Below are 23,516 nucleotides of genomic sequence, written 5' to 3'. Positions count from 1 at the left end.
AAGAATAGTGGCCTTTATTGCCACCACCATGAACTTCTTAAACACACACAGGTAAGAAAGCCATGCCCCAGATCAAGTGACCCAGGACCTCCACAATTCTGGGTGGTTCACGTATACCTTTTTCTGTTCCTGGCACTTAGTGAAACAAGTCAGCTAATGGATTTAGCTAAGGGCTATGTGTTTATTTTACCATGAATATGTAGACAAGAAAAGGCAAAAGGCAAAGAGAGGAGACCTAAGCTCCTAGAGATAATCCTAGAAAAAATAAGAATATTGAATTCATTGTGAGATCAGAGTCTTGACCGGTATCCAAACAAATGCATGAATTAGAAAGCAAAGAACATGGCATCCCTTGTAAATCTGAAGAGGGGTCTCAGGTGTCTAAAACAATCCCATTTTATAGGAAAAGAAAAAAGAAGGGAGATCAACACAGAATCTTTTGAATATTAACAACTGGGCCTCCAATGTACCTGTTCTACCTTAGTGTGCGCGGAGTGAAAACACCCAGGTAATTGACATAATTAGGACCCAAATGGCATGTTGAGGGGAAGTGAGTGTATTTCAAGGGAACCACGCAGGACAGCATTAAATTAAATATTAAACTCAATCCCCCTCTTGGTTGATGACAATCGTATCCACGTCCTAATGTTGAAAATGGATGAGGTTGCCAGATACAGAAATGATTGATTTTTGTTTCCGTGCAAGACACAGCCAGTATGGGATGACCCACACAGTGGAGTACAAAACCTAGAAAAGTATCAATGGGTTGAAAACCAAAGAGAAAGAGAAGTGAAAGAATTCAATTCGATGACCCAAACTGGGTCAGCTGAAGAAGAAGGTCCTGAGATCGTCTCATCAAAAGGTGATGAAAAGCCAAAGCCCAAGCAAGAAACAGTAACTCAGAAGCTATGACAATCTTGGAGAATTTTGAGTCCTTGCTATGGATAATTAATTACACCCTTTTGGCAGGGAAGTCCCTCCTCAGTTGTCTTTGTTGCCTTTGTGGGAAAACAAAGTATCTTGGAAATCAACAAAAAAGAATTTGTGAAATCAAGATAGAACAGACTGTCCTGTGCCTGGAGCATAATCAGATCTCTGGAGGAAGGAAAACCACCCAAGAATGTGGGGCCCACATGGTCCCTCGGAAGAAATACATCGAGTCAATAATTTTAACCTGTCACCGTTTTCAATGTCGACTAAAAAAAAAAATGGAAGGGAAATGAAAACCAATGAAAATGCATTGTTTGTGTTTTCCTTTGTTTAGTTGAAGCTGGTCAGGCATTTTTAGGAATAGTCTCCTGATGCCTTCCAAGAAGCTGGCTTGGGAATTGACCTCTCATGCCCTCCTGTGTTCTTCACCTCTGACGAAAGTGTCATCCATGAGTTCACCTGACTCAGCCAGAGGAGAAAGGAGCTGCCAGGGAAGCTAGTCTGCGTGGCCTACCTCCAAGTCCCTATCAAATCCCAAGAGCTATATGAGTTTGCAAGGGCTGCCATGGAAACAATCAATCCATCCATCAATCAAACTGGCTTAGAACAACAGAGATGCCTTATGTTGGAGACGCAGAGGCCAGAGAGTGTGAAGGGATGTGGGTAGAGCTGTGCTCTGTACCCAGGCTCTAAGGGAGAGTCTGCTCTACCTGTGTCTTCTTGCAGGTGGAAGGTCGCTGGGCTGTGGCAGCATCAAACCTCACACTCTATGGGCACGTGTGTCCAAATAAGGACATCAGCCATGTTGGGTTAGGGGCCCACCCTACTCCACCATGACCTGGTCCTAACTACCTATATCTTCACGATGACGCTATGTCCAAAGTGCATCCCACTCTGGGGTTCTGGAGGCTAGGATGTCAACACACGAGTTTGGAGGGGGTCAAAGGTTCATGACAGACTGGGTTTCACACGATATTAACCCTGGTCTTATCATACTTAAAATAGATACTCATTTATTATGGATATTCCAGTCTTACTCTTCTTATTCCATGGCCCACTTATCCTGTTCCATAACCGACCAATTCTTACCCTACAGCCCACTTACCCTATTCCATAACCAACCAATTCTTACCCCACAGCCCACTTACTATATCTTGTAACCAACCAATTCTTACCCTAAGGCCCACTTACCCTGTTCCATACTGACCAATTCTTACCCCAGGGCCCACTTATCCTGTTCCGAAACCGATCAATTTTACCCCATGTCCCACTTACCTTGTTCCATAACCGACCAATTCTTACCCCATGGCCCACTTACCCTATTCCATAACCGTCCAATTCTTACCCCATGGCCCACTTACCCTGTTCCAAAACTGACAAATTTTACCCCACGTCCCACTTATCCTGTTCCATAATGGACCAGTTCTTACCCCACAGTCCGTAACCAACAAATTCTTACCCCATGGCCCACTTATCCTATTCTGTAACCGAACAATTCTTACCCCACAGCCCACTTACATGTTCCATAACTGAAAAATTCCTACCCCCCAACCCACTCTTACTATTCCATAAATGACCAAATGTGAGCGAAAGGATTGCAAGATCCCTGTTCTTTTGTTATTTCATTTTATTAACCTGTAAGGATGAGTGGCAAATTATTGAATGTTGAATGAACTGACCATGGTAACAGCTTCCTAAAAGACTCTTTTATCAACCGAATCCGCAATTTTATTAAAAATACTAATAACAAAGTAAGATATGTTTTCTCCAAGCTAAACACTTTCCTATGAGCTTTCCATAGATACATATTTATCTGATATTCATAAGCTCAGAGGGGCAGACATGCTCAGGAGACTGCACATCTTGGTCCCTAAAGAACCTCCAAAGTGATGTCACCCCCAGCTCACCCACTTCAGACACTTGGAAAGAGAGGGCGACCAGATGACTGCATATTTGCATCTTGACATTTGCATCTATGCGTTTGTATGCTCCAATATTCACATGTAGATCTCCCCATCTTTCCACAAGGAATAGGGAGCAGTTGTGCTGGGACAGGAAGGTCATCTCCATGAAACTCACTGAACAAAAAGTGAAGGTGATGTTTGATTTTTCCAAGACTGAATTAGTATCCATGTGACAGGAGATATATAGCAGGCTTGACCCAAAAAAGACTAGAGGTGGACAAGCTTCTAAATGTCATTTCTAGAGATACGGGAGAGATGATCAACATACCCAGGGTCTGACAGATCTTTGGGATATATCGCTGCCAACCAGGATGTTTATGTTCAGTGTTGCACAATGATCTCGTGTGAAGAATGACAAGAAGTCAAACATTGCCACATCCATAGACATATAATATATAAAGTGATGAAAACTGAGAATCTCGTCAACAGGTAACCCAACTCTGAAGCTTCTCCAAAGGAGAAATCGAGAGGTTCTGGAGACATGAAGATTCTACTGCTGTGTCTTATACTTGTTTTGGCTTGTGATGCCCACCTACCCCTTCCTAATGTACTGACACAGGTATTGTGTACACGCTGACCTGACAAGGTGGTCTTTTTTTTAATGATTTTATTTATTTACTTGTGAGAGACACAGAGAGAAAGAGAGAGAGAGAGAGGCAGAGACATTGGCAGAGGGAGAAGCGGGTTCCATGTGGGGAGCCTGATGTGTATGTGTGTTTGGTTTCCATGGGGAGGGGAGTTTAATATGTATATCCAAATGTATGTACTCCAAGGTTAGCCGTCTACTTGGAAACTCAGAATGCCTCTGTTAATCGTGTCTTTACATATTTCTCCTGGACGTGTCTCCTATGCTCTAATAATTGCACATTTCTACATTTCTCCTGTAGTATAAGAGAGAATGTGCATCAGCCAATGAGCTGTTGGGGTTGAGGCCTTGCAGTTGATAAGCATGGTTATGCTATTTTAGGAATATGTCGATTTGTGGTTTTGTTGTTGGCTTGGGTTTTCCCAGTATTTTATAAATCTTGAGTCACTCAATAAAGTTAGGTCTGTGCTGATGCAAAAGAGAAAAGAGGGCCATGATGGCCAATGTTGGAGAAAATGAAAAGAAATTGAGTAAAGTTGCTAATGAGAAGTTTACTTTTAGATTTCAGGACCATGGAAGACCTTGTACGTATCATCCAACAACCTTGACAAGATTGGCGAGAATGGCCCGTTCAGGGTTTATATGAGAGGTATCAACGTGGACGCACCAAGACTCAAAATGTCATTCAATTTTTATGTCAAGTAAGTAACAATAACACAGACTAAAACTGCCTGTAAATGCTTGGCCCTCAGGGGGCATCTGATTCACTGTTTGCACTGAAATGTCAGGATGTGAACAAGTTAGTACACCTTGTTGTTTAAAGAGATGGTTCTCATGCTTCGGTGACCATAGGGTTCCTGCCACTGGCTCAATTATTCTGTATCCTGAAGAACTCACAAGTAGCATATTTTAATCATTGCTGCCTCAAGTCTTATTTATAAAATGACTGCTCTACTCCAGGCACTTTATTAAGAACTCACAAAACTAAGAGAACATGAGGAAATTTATTTGTGTTTTTTGAGCTTCATTGGTCAAAATAGAGCCTTACAGAGATCTATAAACTAGTAACGACACTATGCATGAAATTCTATTATAAGAGTGAAGACGAAGTGGAATGAGAGTAGCAAAAATTGGCCAATGTTTGCATGAGGGAGTCTACAAAGTGTGACTGGCACAGGGCAGGTGTAGGGTGCTTCTGAAGGTGGACTGGGATGTTCAAACAAAGAAGGAGCAAGGGGACAGATGTTGGCACCCAGATCAATGGAAAGGGCCTGAAATCAATGAGAAAATTCGAGCACCTGCACACATCTCTCTCTGTGTCTCTGTCTCAGACATGGACACACATCCTTGAAATTTATTGCTACATTGGAGGTAACCGTAAGCACATACTTTGATGACTCCATCTGCAAATAGCAATCATTTCCATACCAACATTTAAGTTTCATCAGAAGGTCCTGAGAAGTATACAATGAAGCAAGAGGGATCATTTAATGCAAATAAATGGAGAGCGTCCAGAACCACCAAATCTTGCAAACAGATCCACCGCCCATAAGATTAAAAGCTATATTTACATTCGAGGTGGAGAGCTGTTTCTTTTTACTGTTTGCTGTCCTTTGAATCCAGATAGAACTGTGCTGCTGACCGATGCTCCCTTAGGAGTTCAAAAAGGAGGCAGTATAGAGAAACAGGAAAGTTTGCAAGGCGGAGGGAGACTCAAGCAGAAAACAAGATGTGAAGTATTGCAAGGCTGAGAAATGCTTGGGCAAACCTACTGGCTGGAGGACTGAAGCCAGGAAAAGCTTGAAAATAAGGAGAGAAAGGTGTTCGTCTGTCAGGTTGGGGGAGAAACGGGAACAGGAATAAAAGGGAGGATGATGTTTCTAATGATATATATCAAAAACCATGCCTTAGCAGAAACGGAATGAAGTCTGTTTCTGAGGATCGCAGTTGTAAAGCTGTAAGTGGGCTCCAAGATGTCACACACAGTAGAGACAGACTGTGAGGAATGAAAAACCGAAAAGGATGAGCATTAAGACATTAAAATAAGAGGGTTATGTTTGGAGGGATGCATTTATAAATATACACGTATAATTGATGATGTATAAAACATGTTATAGAATTATAAGGTAAAACAACATATAATAATTATTTTAAATATCTTTTCTTCTTTTTTTAATTTTTATTTATTTATTTATTTATGATAGTCACAGAAAGAGAGAGAGAGAGAGAGAGAGAGAGGCAGAGACACAGGTAGAGGGAGAAGCAGGCTCCATGCACCGGGAGCCCGATGTGGGATTCGATCCCGGGTCTCCAGGATCGCGCCCTTGGCCAAAGACAGACACCAAACCGCTGCACCACCCAGGGATCCCTAATAATTATTTTACATTCACATGTATATATATGCAGTATAGTGAGCATTCCATTAATAATACTCGAAGGCTTCCCTAAGTTTTAGTGGATAAATCTGCTATACATAATATACAATAATTATATTAATGTGTGCAATGTTATGTAATTGTAGAATTGATTATGCATGATACATAATACAGTTGATTTTAATGTTATATATATGGACAATCAGATTGCACACATTCCTATCTCAATAGATACTAAATTGATTATGGGTAATACACAGTATGATTGATTATATGTTATATGTACATAATATCAAATTGCAGACACCCCAATCCCAAGAGATAAACTTGTTAGCTTTTAATTATTTTTAAAGAATACCATATGATCTTTTTTGGTCATTTTTACAAGTTTTGTGTCCATCTGCATTTAGTTGACTTTGCATGTGGCCTCTCCTTCTGCAAGGAGGTTTCCTGGAGTGTAGTGTACACATGATTCTGGGCATCCACATGAAGGATAGTTCACTCAGTTCGCACATATGTGTGCATCTACTGACCTTTCGAGGCAACATCTAGTATACTTGTATTCGTGGAAAACGTCACCTTTGTTTTTTCTTCTTTCCTAATATTTAAATTTCATGTTTAATTGGCTTTAATACGACCTGTTTTGAATCTGTTGCTGGTCTTCAGACCTACTGATCTGATTCTATGTGTAGACAAAGACATCCTTGCGAGGTGATATTTGATCCTGGAAAACCTATTTCTTGTCTTTCCAATGTCACACTGTGCATAGGCACTCAATGATGCCTCAAGCAGGGCCTTGGGGGGTGGAAAGAAAGAAAATGTTAACCATGGACCAAAGTTTGTTTTCAACCATCCACTTGAAGGTTTTTTGTTTTTAAGGGTTGACGGAGAATGCGTTGAAAAGTCTGTTGAGGGATCATTAGGACAAGACAATCTTATCAATACTGGTTGTAAGTACAAGCGTTCGTTGATATAATAGGGTTGAAATGGGATTCTCGACTTCTCTCCAGAACTCTGTCTACCTGAACTCTAGTTTGACCAATGCTTTGAAGTGAGACTGTGCCCATGTCCCTAAATCTTCTGAGCACTGTATTTTGTGGTGTGCAGACAAGTCAATCAAGGGACACCAGTGGCCCCTTCCAATTCTGAGTATTATTCATGGTGTGCTTAGGATACTCAGTTCATAAGGTTCTCAAGTGAAGGAAAATGTTTCCAGATCACTTAAAATGACCTTAGGAACTAAATCAAACAGGCCTATCCCGAGTTTTTTTATTGACATCGTTTTGCTTAACGGAATACATTTTATTTTTTTATTTTTTTATCAGAGCAAAACAGACTTTATTTTTTAAAAATTGGAGTTCAATTTGCCAACATATAGCATAACATCCAGGGCTCATCCCATCAAGTGCCCCCCTCAGTGCCCATCACCCAGTCACCCCTGCCCCCTGCCCACCTCCCTTTCCACCACCCCTTGTTCATTTCCCAGAGTTAGGAATCTCTCATGTTATGTCTCCTTTTTCTGATATTAATGGAATACATTTTAAACCATAATCTTAAAACCTCTTATCGATTCCATGTATGGGAGATTAACTTAGAATCCAAGGAAATCAGAGTGATTTCAAACAGCAGCCACATTTCTTCATAAGCTCAGCGTGTGTCTGAAGCAAGGGGCTGCTGCTTAAGATTTAGATGCCTAAACTCCTCTCAAGGATCCTAAACAACTTTCTGATTTTTAGTGGCCAGATGTCTAAATATGCGATCAAAATTGAAGCGTGTCAATCTGTAGTTACAACCCTCGTCTGAGATTACAATAGATAACGAACATGTAAGTAAGTAAAATATACATCAATCAAGCGAACTATATGCCTGCCCTTCTGCACCACACATATTCATCAGTAACTTTTATTACCAGTGTATTTTTAAATAACATTGTCACTTTCCTTACTCTTACGTGATCTTTCTGTTTGCCTGAATCATCAATGTTCTCTTCTTTAATTTTCTACATTTTGTAACCTTTTTAAAGATAGATTTGGACATGGCAAATTTAAGAAAGGAGAGAAACAGAATGACTTTACTGGACTTACTGTAACAGGCCTTGGGGAACTAGGAATTGTAACCAGAAACTGTAACTAGAAACATTTGTTTGAAATTGTAACTAGAAAACATTTTAACAAGACTGGGAAGTGTGAAATGGTTAAGTGCACATGTGAAATATTTAATTGCAGGAAGGCAATGTACCCCCTACCCCCCTTGATGTCATTGGCATAAGCAACATTAATGTTCACTGAGCTGTTGAGGGGACGCATAAACAAATACAAAATGTGACCAATACGGTAACCACACCATGGTAAAGCCAATCTACAATAAATTAACAAAGGGAGGGCAGCCCTGGTGGCCCAGTGGTTTAGCCTCACCTTCAGCCCAGAGTGTGATCCTGGAGACCCAGGATCAATTCCACGTCGGGCTCCCTGCATGGAGCCTGCTTCTCCCTCTGCCTGTGTCTCTGCCTCTCTCTCTCTCTCTCTGTCTCTCTCTCTGTGTGTCTGTGTTTGTCATGAATAAATAAATAAAATTTTAAAAAAATAAAGTGAAGAGAATAATATATATATATATATATATGTAAGTATTTACATATTTTTTTCTTCTGTCCTACAGATGAAGGTGACAATGTATTCCAGGTTGTTGAAGTGACCCCAAATTTTCTGCTAGCCTATGATTTCAATGCTGATGACCAAGGTGGAATGACAAAAACAGTTTTTTTCTTCGGTATGTATTACATCCTGATGATTTTCATGGCCATATAACACATCCACCGTCAGCATTTTCATTGAGAAAACCAGTACATCTGCACATTACTAATTATCCTGCAAACAAATCTGAAGTCTCTAGGTGCTTTGTGTCAAGGATCCTGGAATTATTCTAAAACACAAATGTGGAAACAAGGGCTGGTAACTGTGGCAGCTATTAAATCACCAGACATATAAAAATAAGTCCAATGTTAAAACTGAATATTTTTTTAAAAAAAGATTTCTATTATAAATAGTTCCTTAACAGGTCAACAAATTTCAGTCTCAACTATTGTCAGGTTGACCCCAATTCTTGCAATTTATGACCATTCTTCTCATACACTCTTCAGCTTTGCAGCTGAAGCTTCTCAAATAAACCTTCACCACATTTAATCCTCCCAGTGCATTGCTGTCATGATACTACTGACTCTTTCGCCGGTGAATAACCACACACAGGCACTGAGATGGGTGTTGTGGCCTCTGGGACAGTAGGTGTCAATTTGGATACAGGCATCTGAGAACTGTAGTTTTAATGAAAACAAAAACCAACGAAGCTGTCTCCCATACGGGAGACATTACCATTACATCCCATTACCATGGGAGACACGGCTGCTATTGGTCTGGAGGGTGAGAACGGTCCTTCCAATTGCTTTGGGTCCAGAAGCAACGTGCATGTCAGATCTAGATTCTGAGGCACAGGCCGAGGTGCAGTCGATTGGATTTCTTGCTGGATTGGGTCCAAGATTCATGGAGTTCCTACTGCGTCCCTGGAGTCCTGCTGCTGATGCTGGACAGTGCACGGCTGTGCAGTTGGACAGGGTTTCACGGCTCTTACCCACCAAGTCAGGCAGCTGACATTGCCACAAGGGCAATGGTCATTGTTTGGGACTCCATGAAGGACTAGATTTCCCCATAAGTGATTCTCATTCTGTATTCAGAAATTCTTAGGGCTTCTAACGGGCAATTTCCACTTTATACATGATTTCCAGTCAGAGGACCTGGTGTTCATAAGGAAGACGTTGCAAAGTTCAAGAAGCTGAGTAGCGAAAAGGGTATTCCAGAAGAAAATATTATATACTTAGGCGACACTGGTAATGTGACTCCCGATATATAATTTTTTGAATACTTCCTTCACCTGATACATAACTCTGCTTTTTCACCTTTCTCTTCTGTGGATGATCTTGTATAAAATCTACAATTGAGAAGAAGAAATCATGGGGAGTCTGGATGGCATGGGTGGTGAAGCATCCGATTCTTGATTTTGGCTTGGGTCATCAATTCTGGGTTGTGGGTTAGAGCCCTGCATCAGATGCCACACTTCTCCATCACCCTCTTGTCCTCTCTCCTTTGCTCTCTCTCTTAAATAAATTTTAAAATATTAAGATTACAAAAGAATAAATTCTTACAAATACTGGGATGTTATCATTGGTTCTTCCTCTTTTCACGTTTTGTATTTTTGTTACCAGACAATTGTCCAGCCCAGTGATGCCAACTCCTCCTAAATACTGTAAGTAACAATGACCTGTCATGAGTGCCTTATGTCAACTAACCCAATACTTGTGTCAGTAGAGAACTGTTTTGTTATAAGAGATTACACTGTTTACCCCGAGTCCTATGAGTTTGAAAACCAAATGAGGTGATTGATGCTAAAAAACAGATTTGGTTTCAATGTGCAATCACGCAAAATTCACGCCAATGATAGTCATTCAGAGACGGGCAGGAGATGACACATTTTGGTGGGGATGACTAGAAAAGCACTGGAGAGCCTCTACCCATGAGGTGTACCACATGCCTTTAAGGCATATTCACCAGCAAAAGGTGTTTTCCTTAAAATGTGATTTTTAAAAAAGATTTATTTATTTATTTATTATTTATGATAGACACACACACACACACAGAGAGAGAGAGAGAGAGAGAGAGAGAGAGAGAGGCAGAGACACAGGAGGAGGGAGAAACAGGCTCCATGCTAGGAGCCCGACGCGGGACTCAATCCCGGGACTCCAGGATCTCACTCTGGGCCAAAAGCAGGTGCCAAATGCTGAGCCACCCAGGGATCCCCAAAATACGATTTTTGAACTTTCTAAAGTCAGATGAGCCTCAAACCATGATGCTGATATAGCCTAAAGGGCGCCTTGTGTCACTGCTCTTGGGAAGCAATGGAGGATACAAGAGCAAATGGAGACATTAGCTTCCAGGCCACATATAACATCTTGAAGCCACAGAGCTTTTGGAATTGGAAGAGCAGAGTGTGAGTCCTTCAAAGATCCTGTAAAATCATTTTTGATGGGCCATCTCCATGAGCATGCATTCTGAAATTATCCAGGTCCTGGCAGGGATCTTCATCATGAAAGGTCCCATCCAATGTACATCCACAAAAAAAAAAAAAAATTCTCATGGTTCTTCCTATATTGTAGGGATGGAGCGTCTGAAGTTTCGTCAGAACATGTGTGCTGGGTTAACTTGAACCCTTGACATTATACTCCTTGAGGCCCACCGTCGTAGGCTATTATATGGTCAACTCACTTGAACCTTCTGTCCTGTTTCCTTCCCTCTAGCTGTGTCACGTGTCGTCTTCCTCATGGAATCAGGATCAACAGTAGGATGAAAGCACTCCTTATTTCTGCTCGGCATCATTTCTCTTTCTTCATAAACATGTTTCCTTTTGCCATTTCATCTCTCTCGCTACCATTCATGCCTATTGGGTGTTACTGGAATTCATATGATGGAATAAATTGACTAAACATGTGTTCTGTATCCGTATTTCTGTGCAGATAGTCACTTATTTATAAATACCCAAATATCCACTTTCAATATAACTATCCAGAAATGCATGGCTATAACAGGATCAATATCATATCAGAGACATTTTACATTAAGACTAAATGTGCTATAGAGATATCATTAAGGGAGGGAGAAAGAGATCTAAACCATAAGGAGAAAGAGGAAATTCTGATGGATATATTTCCTTCCCAGAGCAGTGGACACTGCGATGTGTAAGGAATGGCCATTCCGACTGCAATAGGCAAACTCGTTGATCAGCTATCTGTGACACACAGGTGTTCACCATTGAAGAGATTAGCAGTCTGGATGCAAAACTTGTTCTGATGGCTGAGCCAGAGTTCAGAGATCTACTCCAGGCCCCAGGAAAATAAAATTAGATCTAAACAACCTTTAATAGAATAAATAGTGTTTTTACTAACACAGAACTAGTTTTTTTTTTTAAGATTTTATTTATTTATTCATGAGAGACACAGAGAGAGAGAGAGAGAGAGAAGCTGAGACACAGGCAGAGGGAGAAGCAGGCTCCATGCAGGGAGCCCAACGTGGGACTCGATCCTGGGTCCCCAGGATCACACCTTGGGCTGCAGGTGGCGTTAAACCACTGCACCACCAGGGCTGCCCACACAGACACAGTTTCGAAATGGGCTACAGTATGCACACGTCGAAAGCATCAGTAAAGAATACTATCTTGGTTTTTGTTGGAAGTCAGAAACATGCCAAGGGCAATGTTTCATTTGTGCTTTTTGAATAAAAGACTGTATGCATTTGGAGTTCTGACTCTGGTCACAAGAGTGTGTCTGGAAATGCTGGGGAGTGAAGTAGATCAATCAATCCTCAACCTCGTGGGCATGTTGAAAGGTGAGCCCCGGTAATAATGTGTTTAAAAAACTGTGAACTATAACACACATACCCATATACCATTGTGTGTGTGTATGTGCATATATACATGTGCATAAATATCATGTGTAAAAATTACAGAAATCTTGTAAGAATAGAAGCCATAATCTGCATTTTTTTGACCTAGTTTCTTTCACTCTTTCATGAAGGTATGTGTGTGAGACTAATGTTAATAAGGAACGGAAGGTTGTCACCACGGATGGCATAGAAATGAATAATCACAGAAAACTATTAACAAAATGATGGCAACCAATTTAACACCTTTAATGAAATGGGTACATTTCCCAAAGACACGTTACCAATGTTGACATAAGAGGAAGAAGAATCCTTCCCTAGTCCTTCATCAACTAGAGAAACTGGATTTTCCACCATAGTCATTTCCATAAGGAAGCTGCTGGTCCAGAAGTTTTCAGCGTGGATATAGGTATAAAAATAAGGGATATTAAAACTCATGGTCTTTTGTCAGTTCACTAGGAACTCCTATGGGAACCTGCATTCTGGGACATAATTTTGATGAGTGTTGCCGTGGAATAAGTAGTCAAGGGGATGAGTGAAATTAACATTTTAAGAAGAATTTGGACTAAGAATTGAGAGGTTAATTCTCAGAATAAATGCTCATGTTTGAACTGGTCCATCTGTAGAAATGAGGATATCGGTAAATGAAAGCAGAGCATAACACAGCAGTGCAGAAAGCAAGGACTGAAAGAAATAATAATGTTGTGGGTAAGCTGGAGGTGTGACTATTGCATTCATAAGCACCAGACCTGTGCACGGTGTTTGGAGATAGAGTTTATTTCTCTCTGCGTCTGTCATTCTATCACTACCCAGAGCTGATCAATGAACAAAGCAGGCGCTGGGAGGTCAATCCCCCCTGCCGCATACAGTTTAAACTCTCTGTGTAATTTTTGAGTCCCACAGAACTTACATACAGCAGCCTACTAAGGACCAGAAGCCTTACCAGGAACATATACTGCTGAGCAACACATAGTGTGTCTACGTCTCACATACCACATTCTTGCAACAAAGTGATCAGGGAAAAGAAAATGACTAAAACAACAAATACTGATAACACTTAAACCCGGTGAACTAGCATCATTCTGCGCAGAAATCTAAACTGAAACAGCCACTCTGAAGATTAATCTTAGCAGTTTCTGGGTTTTAAGCCAAAACAAATTGTATCTTCTAGCAATCATACTCTTGTAAGTTTGTCATCCTTAAGGGGAAAAGGGGTCAGTTAAGTTATGTGTGTAAGAAAGAGTGCGATCTTGCCATTTGCAACAGTGTGGATGGAGGGAGAGGGTATTACACTAAGTGAAATAAGTCAGAGACACATATCATAGTTTCATTTTATTTTTTAAATCTATTTTTAATTAATTAATTTTTACTGGAGTTCAATATGTCAACATACAGCATATCACGCAGTGCTCATATCTAGTGCCCCCCTCAGTGCCCATCACCCAGTCACCACAACCCCCAGCAAACCTCCCTTTCCATTACCCCTTGTTTTCTTCCCAGAATCTAAAAATAAAAACATATGGACAAACAAACCCAAAGAAGAAAAGGCCCATAAACACAGAGACCAAACTGGTTGTTGCCTGAGAGCAGGAGATGGGGGATGTACAAAATGGGAGAAGAGGAGTGGGAGGCACAGGCTCCCAGTTATGGCATGAACACGTTCGAGGGGGAACACGTGTCATGTCAGGGTAACCCACATGTAGGATTTCATAAGTTGAGAAAATAAATTTTATTATAATAGTTAAGGAATTATCTTCTTTTAAGTTTGTGGCTTCATTATAACATGATTTAGGGTATCTTTGTAATACCAGAATTTAATCTAAGGGCACCTGGGTGGCTCAGTGATTGACCATCTGCCATTGGTTCAGGGCGTGATCCCAGGGTCCTGGGAGAGAGTCCTGCATCAGGATCGCAGAAGGGGCCTGCTTTTCCCTCTGCTTACTTCTCTACCTCTGTGTCTCACATGAATAAATAAAAAAATAATCTCTAAAAAATTAATCTAAACACTTTTAATATGTTTTATGGCTTGTGGTTTTCACGTGAGAAAGTCTCTAAAGAAGCCCCAAGGTGCACATGTGCGTTCCTCTAAGATTTATTATCATTTTGTTTTTTGTCCTTAGCTCTTACAATCACCTTGAAGATATTTTGGGGCATAATTTGAGCTAGAATCTACTTTTAAAAGTATCCTATTCCATGACTGACCTATTCTTACCCCATGGCCCACTCATCCTATTCCATAAATGACCAAATGTGAGCAGAGGATTGCAAGATCCCTATTTCATTTTAATAGCCTGTAAGGATGAGGGGCAAGTTCATTCAATGTTGACTAAACTGACCATGGTAACAGCTTCCTAAAACACTCGTGTTTTATCCACCGATTCCCTCGTTTTATTAAAAGGCATTAATGACAAGGTAAGACCTCTTTTCTCCAAACTAAACACTTTCCTACGTGCTTTCCATAGATACATAATTACCTGATATTCATTACAAGCTCAGGGGGTAGACATGCTCAGGAGACTGCACACCTCGGTCCCTAAAACAACTCTAAGGTGGTGTTATCCCCAGTCAGCTCACCTACTTCAGGGACTTGGAAAGAGAGGGCGACCGGATATCTGCATATTTGCATCTTGGCATTTGCATTTATGTGTTTGCGTGTGCCAATGCCCACATGTAGATCTCACCATCTTTCCCCAAGGAATAGGGAGTTGTCCTGGGGCAGGAAGATCATCTCCATGAAACTCATCCAACAAAAAATGAAGGTGATGTTTGGTTTTTCCAAGACTGACTAAGAAATGTATCCACGTGACAGGAGATATGCAGGCTTGAGCCAAACAAGACTAGAGGCAGAGGAGCTTCTGAATGTCATTCCTAGAGATACAGGAGAGAGGAGTTACATGTCCCGGGTCTGAGAGGTCTTTGGGATACATCGCTGCCAACCAGGATGTTTATGTTCAGTGTTGCACAATGATCTCGTGTGAAGATGACAAACAAACATTGCCACATCCATAGACAGATAGTATATAAAGTGATGAAAACTGAGAATCTCATCAACAGGTAACCCAACTCTGAGTGTCTCCAGAGGAGGCAATGAGAGGTGCCGGAGACATGAAGATCCTACTGTTGTGTCTTGCACTCGTTTTGGCTTCTGATGCCCAGCTACTCCTTCCTAATGTACTGACACAGGTATTGTGTACACGCTGAGCTGACAAGGTGGTCTTTTTTTTTTTTTTTTTTTTTTTTAGGATTTTATTTCTTTATTCTTGAGAGAGAGAGATTGGCCGAGGGAGAAATGGGTTCCATGTGGGGAGCTTGATGTGTATGTGTGTTTGGTTTCCATGGGGAGTGGACTTTAATATGCATATCCAAATGTATGTAATCCAAGGTTAGCCATCTACTTGGAAACTCAGAATGCCTCTGTTAATTACCTCTGTCCTTACAAATTTCTCCTGGACGTGTCTCCTATGGTCTAGTAATTGCACATTTCTACATTTCTCCTGTAGTATAAGAGAGAATGTGCATCACCCAATGAGCTGTTGGGGTGGAGGCCTTGCAGTTGCTAAGAATGGTTATGCTATTTTAGGAATATGTTGATTTGCAGTTTTGCTGTTGGCTTGGGATTTCCCAGTATTTTATAAACCCTATGTCGCTCAATAAAGTCAGCTCTGTGCTGATGCAAAAGAGAAAGGAGAGCCATGACGGCCAATGTTGGAGAAAATGAAAAGAAACTGAGGAAAGTTATTGATGGGAACTTTGCTTTTAGGTTTCAGGACCATGGAAGACCTTGTACGTATCATCCAACAACCTTGACAAGATTGGCGAGAATGGCCCGTTTAGGATTTATATGAGAGGTATCAATGTGGACATACCAAGACTCAAAATGTCATTCAATTTTTACGTCAAGTAAGTAAAAATAACATAGACTAAAATTGCCTGTCAATGCTTGGCCCTCAGGGGGCATCTGATTCCAGGTTTGCAGTGAAATGTCAGGAGTGAAAGGGTGTGATGGTCTGAGTTCTTTATCAAGTTAGTACACCTTGTTGTTTAAAGACATGGTTCTCATGCTTCTGTGACCATAGGGTTCCTGACTTTGGCTTTAACAGTCTACCCTAAAAACTCACAAGTAGTAATTTTTAATCATTATTACATTGCTAAATTCACCAGAGCCTTTGTTGCTTTAAGTTATTCATTAAGAGACCACTCTGCTGTAGGCATGTATTAAGAACTCAGAAAACTAAGAGGAGATGAGGAAACTTCTTTGTTCTTGTTGAGCTTCATTGGTCAAAACAGAGCCCGATAGAGATCTGTAAACTAGTCTCAACACTATACATGAGAGTGAAGACGGGGTGGAATGAGAGCAGCCAAAAAAGGCCAACGACTGCATGCGGTGAGTTCAAAGAACACTGGCACAGGGCAGGTGTAGGGTGCTTCTGAAGGTGGACTGGGATGTTCAAACAAAGAAGGAGCAAGGGGACAGACGTTGGCACCCAGATCAATGGAAAGGGCCTGAAATCAATGAGAAAATTTGAGCACCTGCACACATCTCTCTCTGTGTCTCTGTCTCAGACATGGACACACATCCTTGAAATTTATTGCTACATTGGAGGTAACCGTAAGCACATACTTTGATGAGTCCATCTGCAAATAGCAATCATTTCCATACCAACATTTAAGTTTCGTCAGAAGGTCCCGAGAAGTATACGATGAAGCAAGAGGGATCATTTAATGCAAATAAGTGGAGAGTGTCCAGAAGCACCAAATCTTGCAAACAGATCTACCGCCCATAAGATTAAAACCTGTATTTACCTTGGAGGTGGAGAGTTAACTGTTACTTTTTACTGTTTGCTGTCCTTTGATTCCAGATAGATCTGGGCTGTTGACCAATGCTCCCTTAGGAGTTCAAAAAGGTGACAGTAAAAACAAAAACAAAATCAAAAAGGATGAAGATTCAGACAGTTAAACAAGAGGTTTATTTTTGGAGAGATCCATTTATAAATGTACACATATGACTGATGACGTATAAAGCATGTTTATAATTATAATGTATAATAATCTGTAATAATTATATGCATGCCTGAAGTAGAGCCAGCATTCCATTAATAATACCTTAAGGCTTCCCAAAGTTAGTAATGGATAAATCTGCTATATAAAATACATAATGATTACAATAACGTGTGCAATGTTAGGTGGTTGTCGAATTGATTATGATAATACATAGGACCCTGGGTGTCTATGTCACATATACAGAAAATCAAATCACGCACACATCCTGTCTCAACAGATACATAAAGGATTGTCTACAATATACAGTATGGTTGGTTTTAGGTCATATATACGGATAAGCAAATTAAACAGACCCTATTCCAAGATATAAACCTGTTAGGATTTATTTATTTGTTTGTTTGTTTATTTATTTATTTATTTTAAGAACACCATATCATCTTCTTGGTCTTGTTTACATTTTTGTGTCTGTCTGCATTTAGTTGACTTTGCATGTAGCCTCTGCTCTGCAAGGAGGTTTCCTGAAGCGTAGCATACATGTGATTACGGGCATCCACGTGAAGGATTGTTCACTCAGTTTGCACATATGTGTGCATCTACTGACTGTTGCCAGGCAACATGTAATTGATTTGTATTTGTAGAAAAAGTCAGCTTTGTTTTTTCTTCTTTCGTAATATTTAAATTTCATGTTTAATTGGCTTTCATATGGCCTGTTTTGAATCTGCTGCTGGTCTTCAGACCTACTTATCTGACTCTATGTGTAGACAAAGACATCCTTGCGAAGTGATATTTGATCCTGGAAAACCTATTTCTTGTCTTTCCAATGTCACACTGTGTATAGGCACTCAGTGATGCCTCAAAGAGGGCCTTGGGGGGTGGAAAGAAAGAAAATGTTAACCATGGACCCAAGTTTGTTTTCATCCATCCACTTGAAGATTTTTTTTTTTTGTTTTTAAGGGTTGACGGAGAATGTGTTGAAAAGTCTGTTGAGGCATCAATAGGACAAGACAATCTTATCAATGCTCATTGTAAGTACAAGCGTTCGTTGATATAATAAGGTTGCAATGGGATTCCCGACTTCTTTCCAGAACTCTGTCTACCTGAATTCTAGTTCGAGCAATGTTTTGAAGTAAGACTGTGCACATGTTCCTAAATCTTCTGAGCACTTTATTTAATGGTGCGCAGACAGGTCAAACACGGGACACCAGTGGCCCCTTCCAGTTCTGAGTATTATTCATGGTGTGCTTAGGATGTTCACTTCATAAGGTTCTCAAGTGAAGGAAAATGTTTCCAGATCACTTAAAATGACCTTAGGAACTAAAGCGAACAGGCCTATCCTGAGTTTACGTATCGACGTCGTTTTGCTCAACGGAATACATTTTAAACCATAATCTTAAAACCTCTTATCGATTCCATGTATGGGAGATTAACTTAGAATCCAAGGAAATCAAAGTGATTTCAAACAGCAGCCACATTTCTTCATAAGCTCAGCGTGTGTGAAGCTTAGATGCCTAAGCTCTTCCCAAGGATCCTAAGCGAACTTCCGATTTTTAGCGGCTGGATGTCTAAATAGGCGATCAAAATTGAAGTGTGTCAATCTCTAATTACAGCCCTCGTCTGAGATAACAATAGATAACAGACAAATAAGTAAACTATACGTCAATCAAGCGAACTATATGCCTGCCCTTCTGCACCACACCTATTTGTCAGTAACCTTTATTACCAGTGTCTTTAAATAACATTGTCACTCTCCTTACTCTTATATGATCTTTCCATTGCCTGAATCATCAATGTTCTCTTCTTTAATTTTCTCCATTTTGTAACCCTTCTTAACCTAGATTCAGGTTAAACCTAAATGGCAAATTTAACAAGGGAGAGAAACAGAATGACCTGGACTTACTGTAACAGGCCTTGGAGAACTAGGACTTGTAACCAGAAACTGTAACTAGAAACTTTTGTTTGAAATTGTAACTAGAAAACATTTTAGCAGGACTGGGGAGTGTGAAATGGTTAAGTGCACGTATGAAATATTTAATTGCACGAAGGCAGTTACCCTCCTTGATGTCATTGTCATAAGCAACATCAATGTTCACTGAGCTGTTGAGGCGTCGCAGAAAGCAATACAAGAATGTTGTGACAATATGCTAACTACACCTTGGGAAAGCCAATCCTCAACAAATTAACCAAGGCAACGTCTATATATAAATAAATAAATATATATATATAAACTTTACTTGACTATACATACATATTTTTGTCTCCTACAGATGCTGGTGGCAATTATCATCAAATTCTTGATGTGACCCCAAATGCTCTCATAGGCTATATTGTCAATGTGGATGACAAAGGGAGAATCACAAAATTAGCTTCCTTGGTTGGTATGTATTACGTCCCGACGATTGTCGTGCCCATATAACGCATTCACTGTCGGCATTTTCATTGAGAAAATCAATACCTATGAACATTATTGATTATCCTGCGAACAAACCCTACGTCTATAGGTGCATTGTGTCAAGGATCCTGGAATTATTCTAAAACACAAATGTGGAAACAAGGGCTGGTTGCTGTGGGAGCTCTTAAACCACCATACATTTAAAGACAAGTCGCAATTGTTAAAATTGAAAATTAAACGAAATTGAGTTTTATTAGAAATACTTTCTAGCAGGTCAACAAATATCAAGTCTCGACTAGTGTCAGGTTGACCCCAATTCCTGCGATTTATGACCATTCTTCTCATACACTCTTCAGCCTTGCAGCTGAAGCTTCTCAAATAAACCTTCACCACATTTAATCCTCCCAATGCATTGTTGTGATACTGACTCTTTTGCCTGTGTATAACCACACACAAGCCCTGAGATGGGTGCTGTGGCCTCTGGGACAGTAGGTGTCAATTTGGAAACAGGCATCTGAGAACTGTGGTTTTAATGAAAAACAAACAAGCCAACTAAGCTGTCTCCCATTATCATGGGTGACACGGCTGCTATTGGTCGGAGGGTGAGAACTGTCCTTGCAGTTGCTTTGGGTCCAGAAGCAACGTGCATGTCAGATCTAGATTCTGAGGCACAGGCCGAGGTGCAGTCGATTGGATTTCTTGCTGGATTGGGTCCAAGATTCATGGAATTCCTACTGCGTCCCTGGAGTCCTGCTGCTGATGCTGGACAGTGCACAGCTGTGCAGTTGGACAGGGTTTCACGGCTCTTACCCACCAAGTCAGGCAGCTGACATTGCCACAAGGGCAATATATGGTCATTGTTTGAGACTCCATGAAGGACTAGATTTCCCCATAAGTGATTCTCCTTCTGTATTCAGAAATTCTTGGGGTTTCTAATGGGCATTTTCCACTTTATGCATGCTGATTTCCAGGCAGAGGAGCTCATGTTAATGAGGAGGACATTGCAAAGTTCAAGAAGCTGAGTAGAGAAAAGGGTATTCCAGAAGAAAATATTATATACTTAGGCGATACTGGTAATGTGACTCCCGATATTTATTTTCTTGAATCTATCCTTCACTCGATACATAGCTCTGCTCAGGAAAAAAAAAAAAAAAAACCTCAATTTCACCTTTCTCTTTCATGAATGATCTTGTATAAAACCTACTATTGAAAAGAAGAAATCATGGGGCACCAGGGTGGCTTGGGTGGTGAAGCTTCCGATTCTTGATTATGGCTCAGGTCATCACTTCTGGGTTGTGGTTGGAGCTCTGCATCGGATGTCATACTTCTGCCTTACCCTCTCATCCTCTTCCTCCTTGCTCTCTCTCTAAAATATTTTTGAAAAAATTTAAATTAAAAAATAGAAGAAATTCTTACAAACATTGGGAAATGGTCGTGATTGGTTCTTCCTTTTTTCACCTTTTGTATTTGTTTTGTTCCCAGACAACTGTCCCAACCATGAATAACAACAGTAACACCAACTCCCCCTAAATATTGTAAGTAACAATGACCTGTCGTGAGTACTGCTATGTCAACTAACCCAATCGTTTTCCGTAGAGAACATTTTCCGTTACAAGAGCTCATTCTGTTTACCTTGAGTCTGTTGAGGTTGCATATCAGATGGCGTGATTGATGTTAAAAAGCAGTTACGGGGTCAATGCAGCATCATGCAGGGTCATGCCAATGATAGTCATTCAGAGACAAGCAGTGGAGACAGAAGTTGGCAGGGATGACCGAAAAAAGTTGGAGAGCCTCTACCCATGCGGTGTACCACATGCCTTTAAGGCATATTCTCCTGCAGAAGGTGATTTCCTTACAAGGTGATTTTTGAACTTTCTAAAGTCAGGTGAGCCACAAACCACGATGATGGTATAGCCCCAAAGGCCGCCCTGTGTCTCTGCTCTTGGGAAGCAATGGAGGATACAAGAGCAATTGGGGACATTAGCTTCCAGGCGACATATAACATCTTGAAGCCACAGAGCTTTTGGAATTGGAAGAGCAGAGTGTGAGTCCTTCAAAGATCCTGTAAAATCATTTTTGATGGGCCATCTCTATGAGCATGCATTCTGAAATTGTCCAGGTCCTGGCAGGGATCTTCATCATGAAAGGTCCCATCCAATGTATATCCACAAAAAAATTCTCGTGGTTCTTCCTATATTGTAGGGATGGAGCGTCTGAAGTTTCCTCGTACCATGTGTGCTGGGTTAACTTGAACCCTTGACATTATACTCCTTGAGGCCCACTGTCGTAGGCTATCATATGGTCAACTCACTTGAACCTTCTGTCCTGTTTCCCTCCCTCTAGCTGTGTCACGTGTCGTCTTCCTCATGGAATCAGATCAACAGTAGGAAGAAAGCACTCCTTATTTCTACTCGGCATCATCTCTCTTTCTTCATAAACTTGTTTCCTTTTGCCATTTCATCTCTCTCGCTATCATTCAGATCCTGTTTGGTGTTACTGGATTTCATGTGATTAAATAAGTTGACTAAACATGTGTTCTGTATCTGTGTTTTTGTGCAGATAGTCACTTATTTATAAATACCCAAATATCCACTTTCAATATAACTATCCAGGAATGTATGGCCATGATAGGATCAATATCCCATCAGGGACAGTTTACATTAGGACTAAAGTGCTATAGTGGTGTCATGAAGAGAGGGAGAAAGAGATCTAACCCATCAGGAGAAAGAGGAAATTCTGATGGATATATTTACTTATAGGGATGAGGCAATCTGGTCAAGAAAATGTTCCCTAGATGCCTCTTATCCACCACAAGGGAAGGGCATGGGTGCCCATCACTGAGATTTATACTGAGACTGTCCTGCACTACATGAGTCATAATCCAGGGGAAATGCGACTCTCACAACACCATCACCTATGATCCTGATGAGAAGAACTGATATTTCTTTACAATTACATTGTCAGTCATCCAAGGTGGGGCAGCAGCTGAGACCTGGTCAATGCCTAGGGTCATGAAGTCGATGTGATACTTGCAGAAACAGTCAGACTGAGGGCTCAGTTGGGAGGCTGCTAACCTCGTACTTGAGATCTAAGATGTGCCGTTCCATTCAGCTTCCCAGAGCAGTGGACACTGCGATGTGTAAGGAATGGCCATTCCGACTGCAATAGGCAAACTCGTTGATCAGCTATCTGTGACACACAGGTGTTCAGCATTGAAGAGATTAGCAGTCTGGATGCAAAACTTGTTCTGATGGTTGAGCCAGAGTTCAGAGAGCTACTCCAGGCCCAGGAACATAAAATTAGATATAAACAATATTTAAACAATAAATAGTGTTTTTACGTACAGAGGCATAGCCTCCAAATGGGCTGTAGTTTACACATGTCGAAAGCATCAGTAAAGAAGATTATCATGGCTTCTGTTGGAAGTCACAAACATGTCAAGGGCAATGTTTCATTTGTGCTTCTTGAATAAAACACTGTATGCATTTGGAGTTCTGACTCTGGTTACAAGATTGTGTCTGGAAATGCTGGAGAGTGAAGTAGATCAATCAATCCTCAACCTCGTGGGCATGTTGAAAGGTGAGCCAGGGCAATAATGTGTTTAAAAAACTGTGAACTATACCACACATACCTATATATCATCGTGTGTGTATGTGCATATATACATATGCATGAATATTATGTGTAAAAATTATACATAATTACAGAAATCTGGTAAAAATAAAAGCCAGAATCTGTTTGTTTGTTTTTTTTTACCTAGTTTCTTTCACTTTTTCATGAAGATATGTGTGT

At 40.6% G+C, this 23,516-nt stretch overlaps 2 protein-coding genes across 2 annotated transcripts; both read left to right on the top strand.

Annotated features, from left to right (window-relative positions):
- The first annotated feature begins 3,375 nt into the window (after positions 1–3,375).
- LOC144308969 (odorant-binding protein-like) lies at positions 3,376–11,246 on the top strand. Its single transcript, XM_077889912.1, has 6 exons — positions 3,376–3,453; positions 4,042–4,181; positions 6,735–6,805; positions 8,511–8,625; positions 9,635–9,732; positions 11,197–11,246. The coding sequence occupies exons 1-6, from the start codon at positions 3,376–3,378 to the stop codon at positions 11,244–11,246; spliced, it is 552 nt and encodes a 183-aa protein (XP_077746038.1).
- A 4,135-nt stretch (positions 11,247–15,381) lies between these two features.
- LOC144308619 (odorant-binding protein-like) lies at positions 15,382–21,229 on the top strand. Its single transcript, XM_077889393.1, has 6 exons — positions 15,382–15,517; positions 16,095–16,234; positions 18,290–18,360; positions 19,600–19,710; positions 20,696–20,797; positions 21,207–21,229. The coding sequence occupies exons 1-6, from the start codon at positions 15,422–15,424 to the stop codon at positions 21,227–21,229; spliced, it is 543 nt and encodes a 180-aa protein (XP_077745519.1). The 5' UTR covers positions 15,382–15,421.
- Positions 21,230–23,516: the final 2,287 nt, after the last annotated feature.

Source organism: Canis aureus, chromosome X (genome assembly GCF_053574225.1).
Source record: "Canis aureus isolate CA01 chromosome X, VMU_Caureus_v.1.0, whole genome shotgun sequence".
NCBI lineage: Eukaryota > Metazoa > Chordata > Mammalia > Carnivora > Canidae > Canis > Canis aureus.
This window is presented reverse-complemented; position numbering and strand designations above follow the sequence as displayed.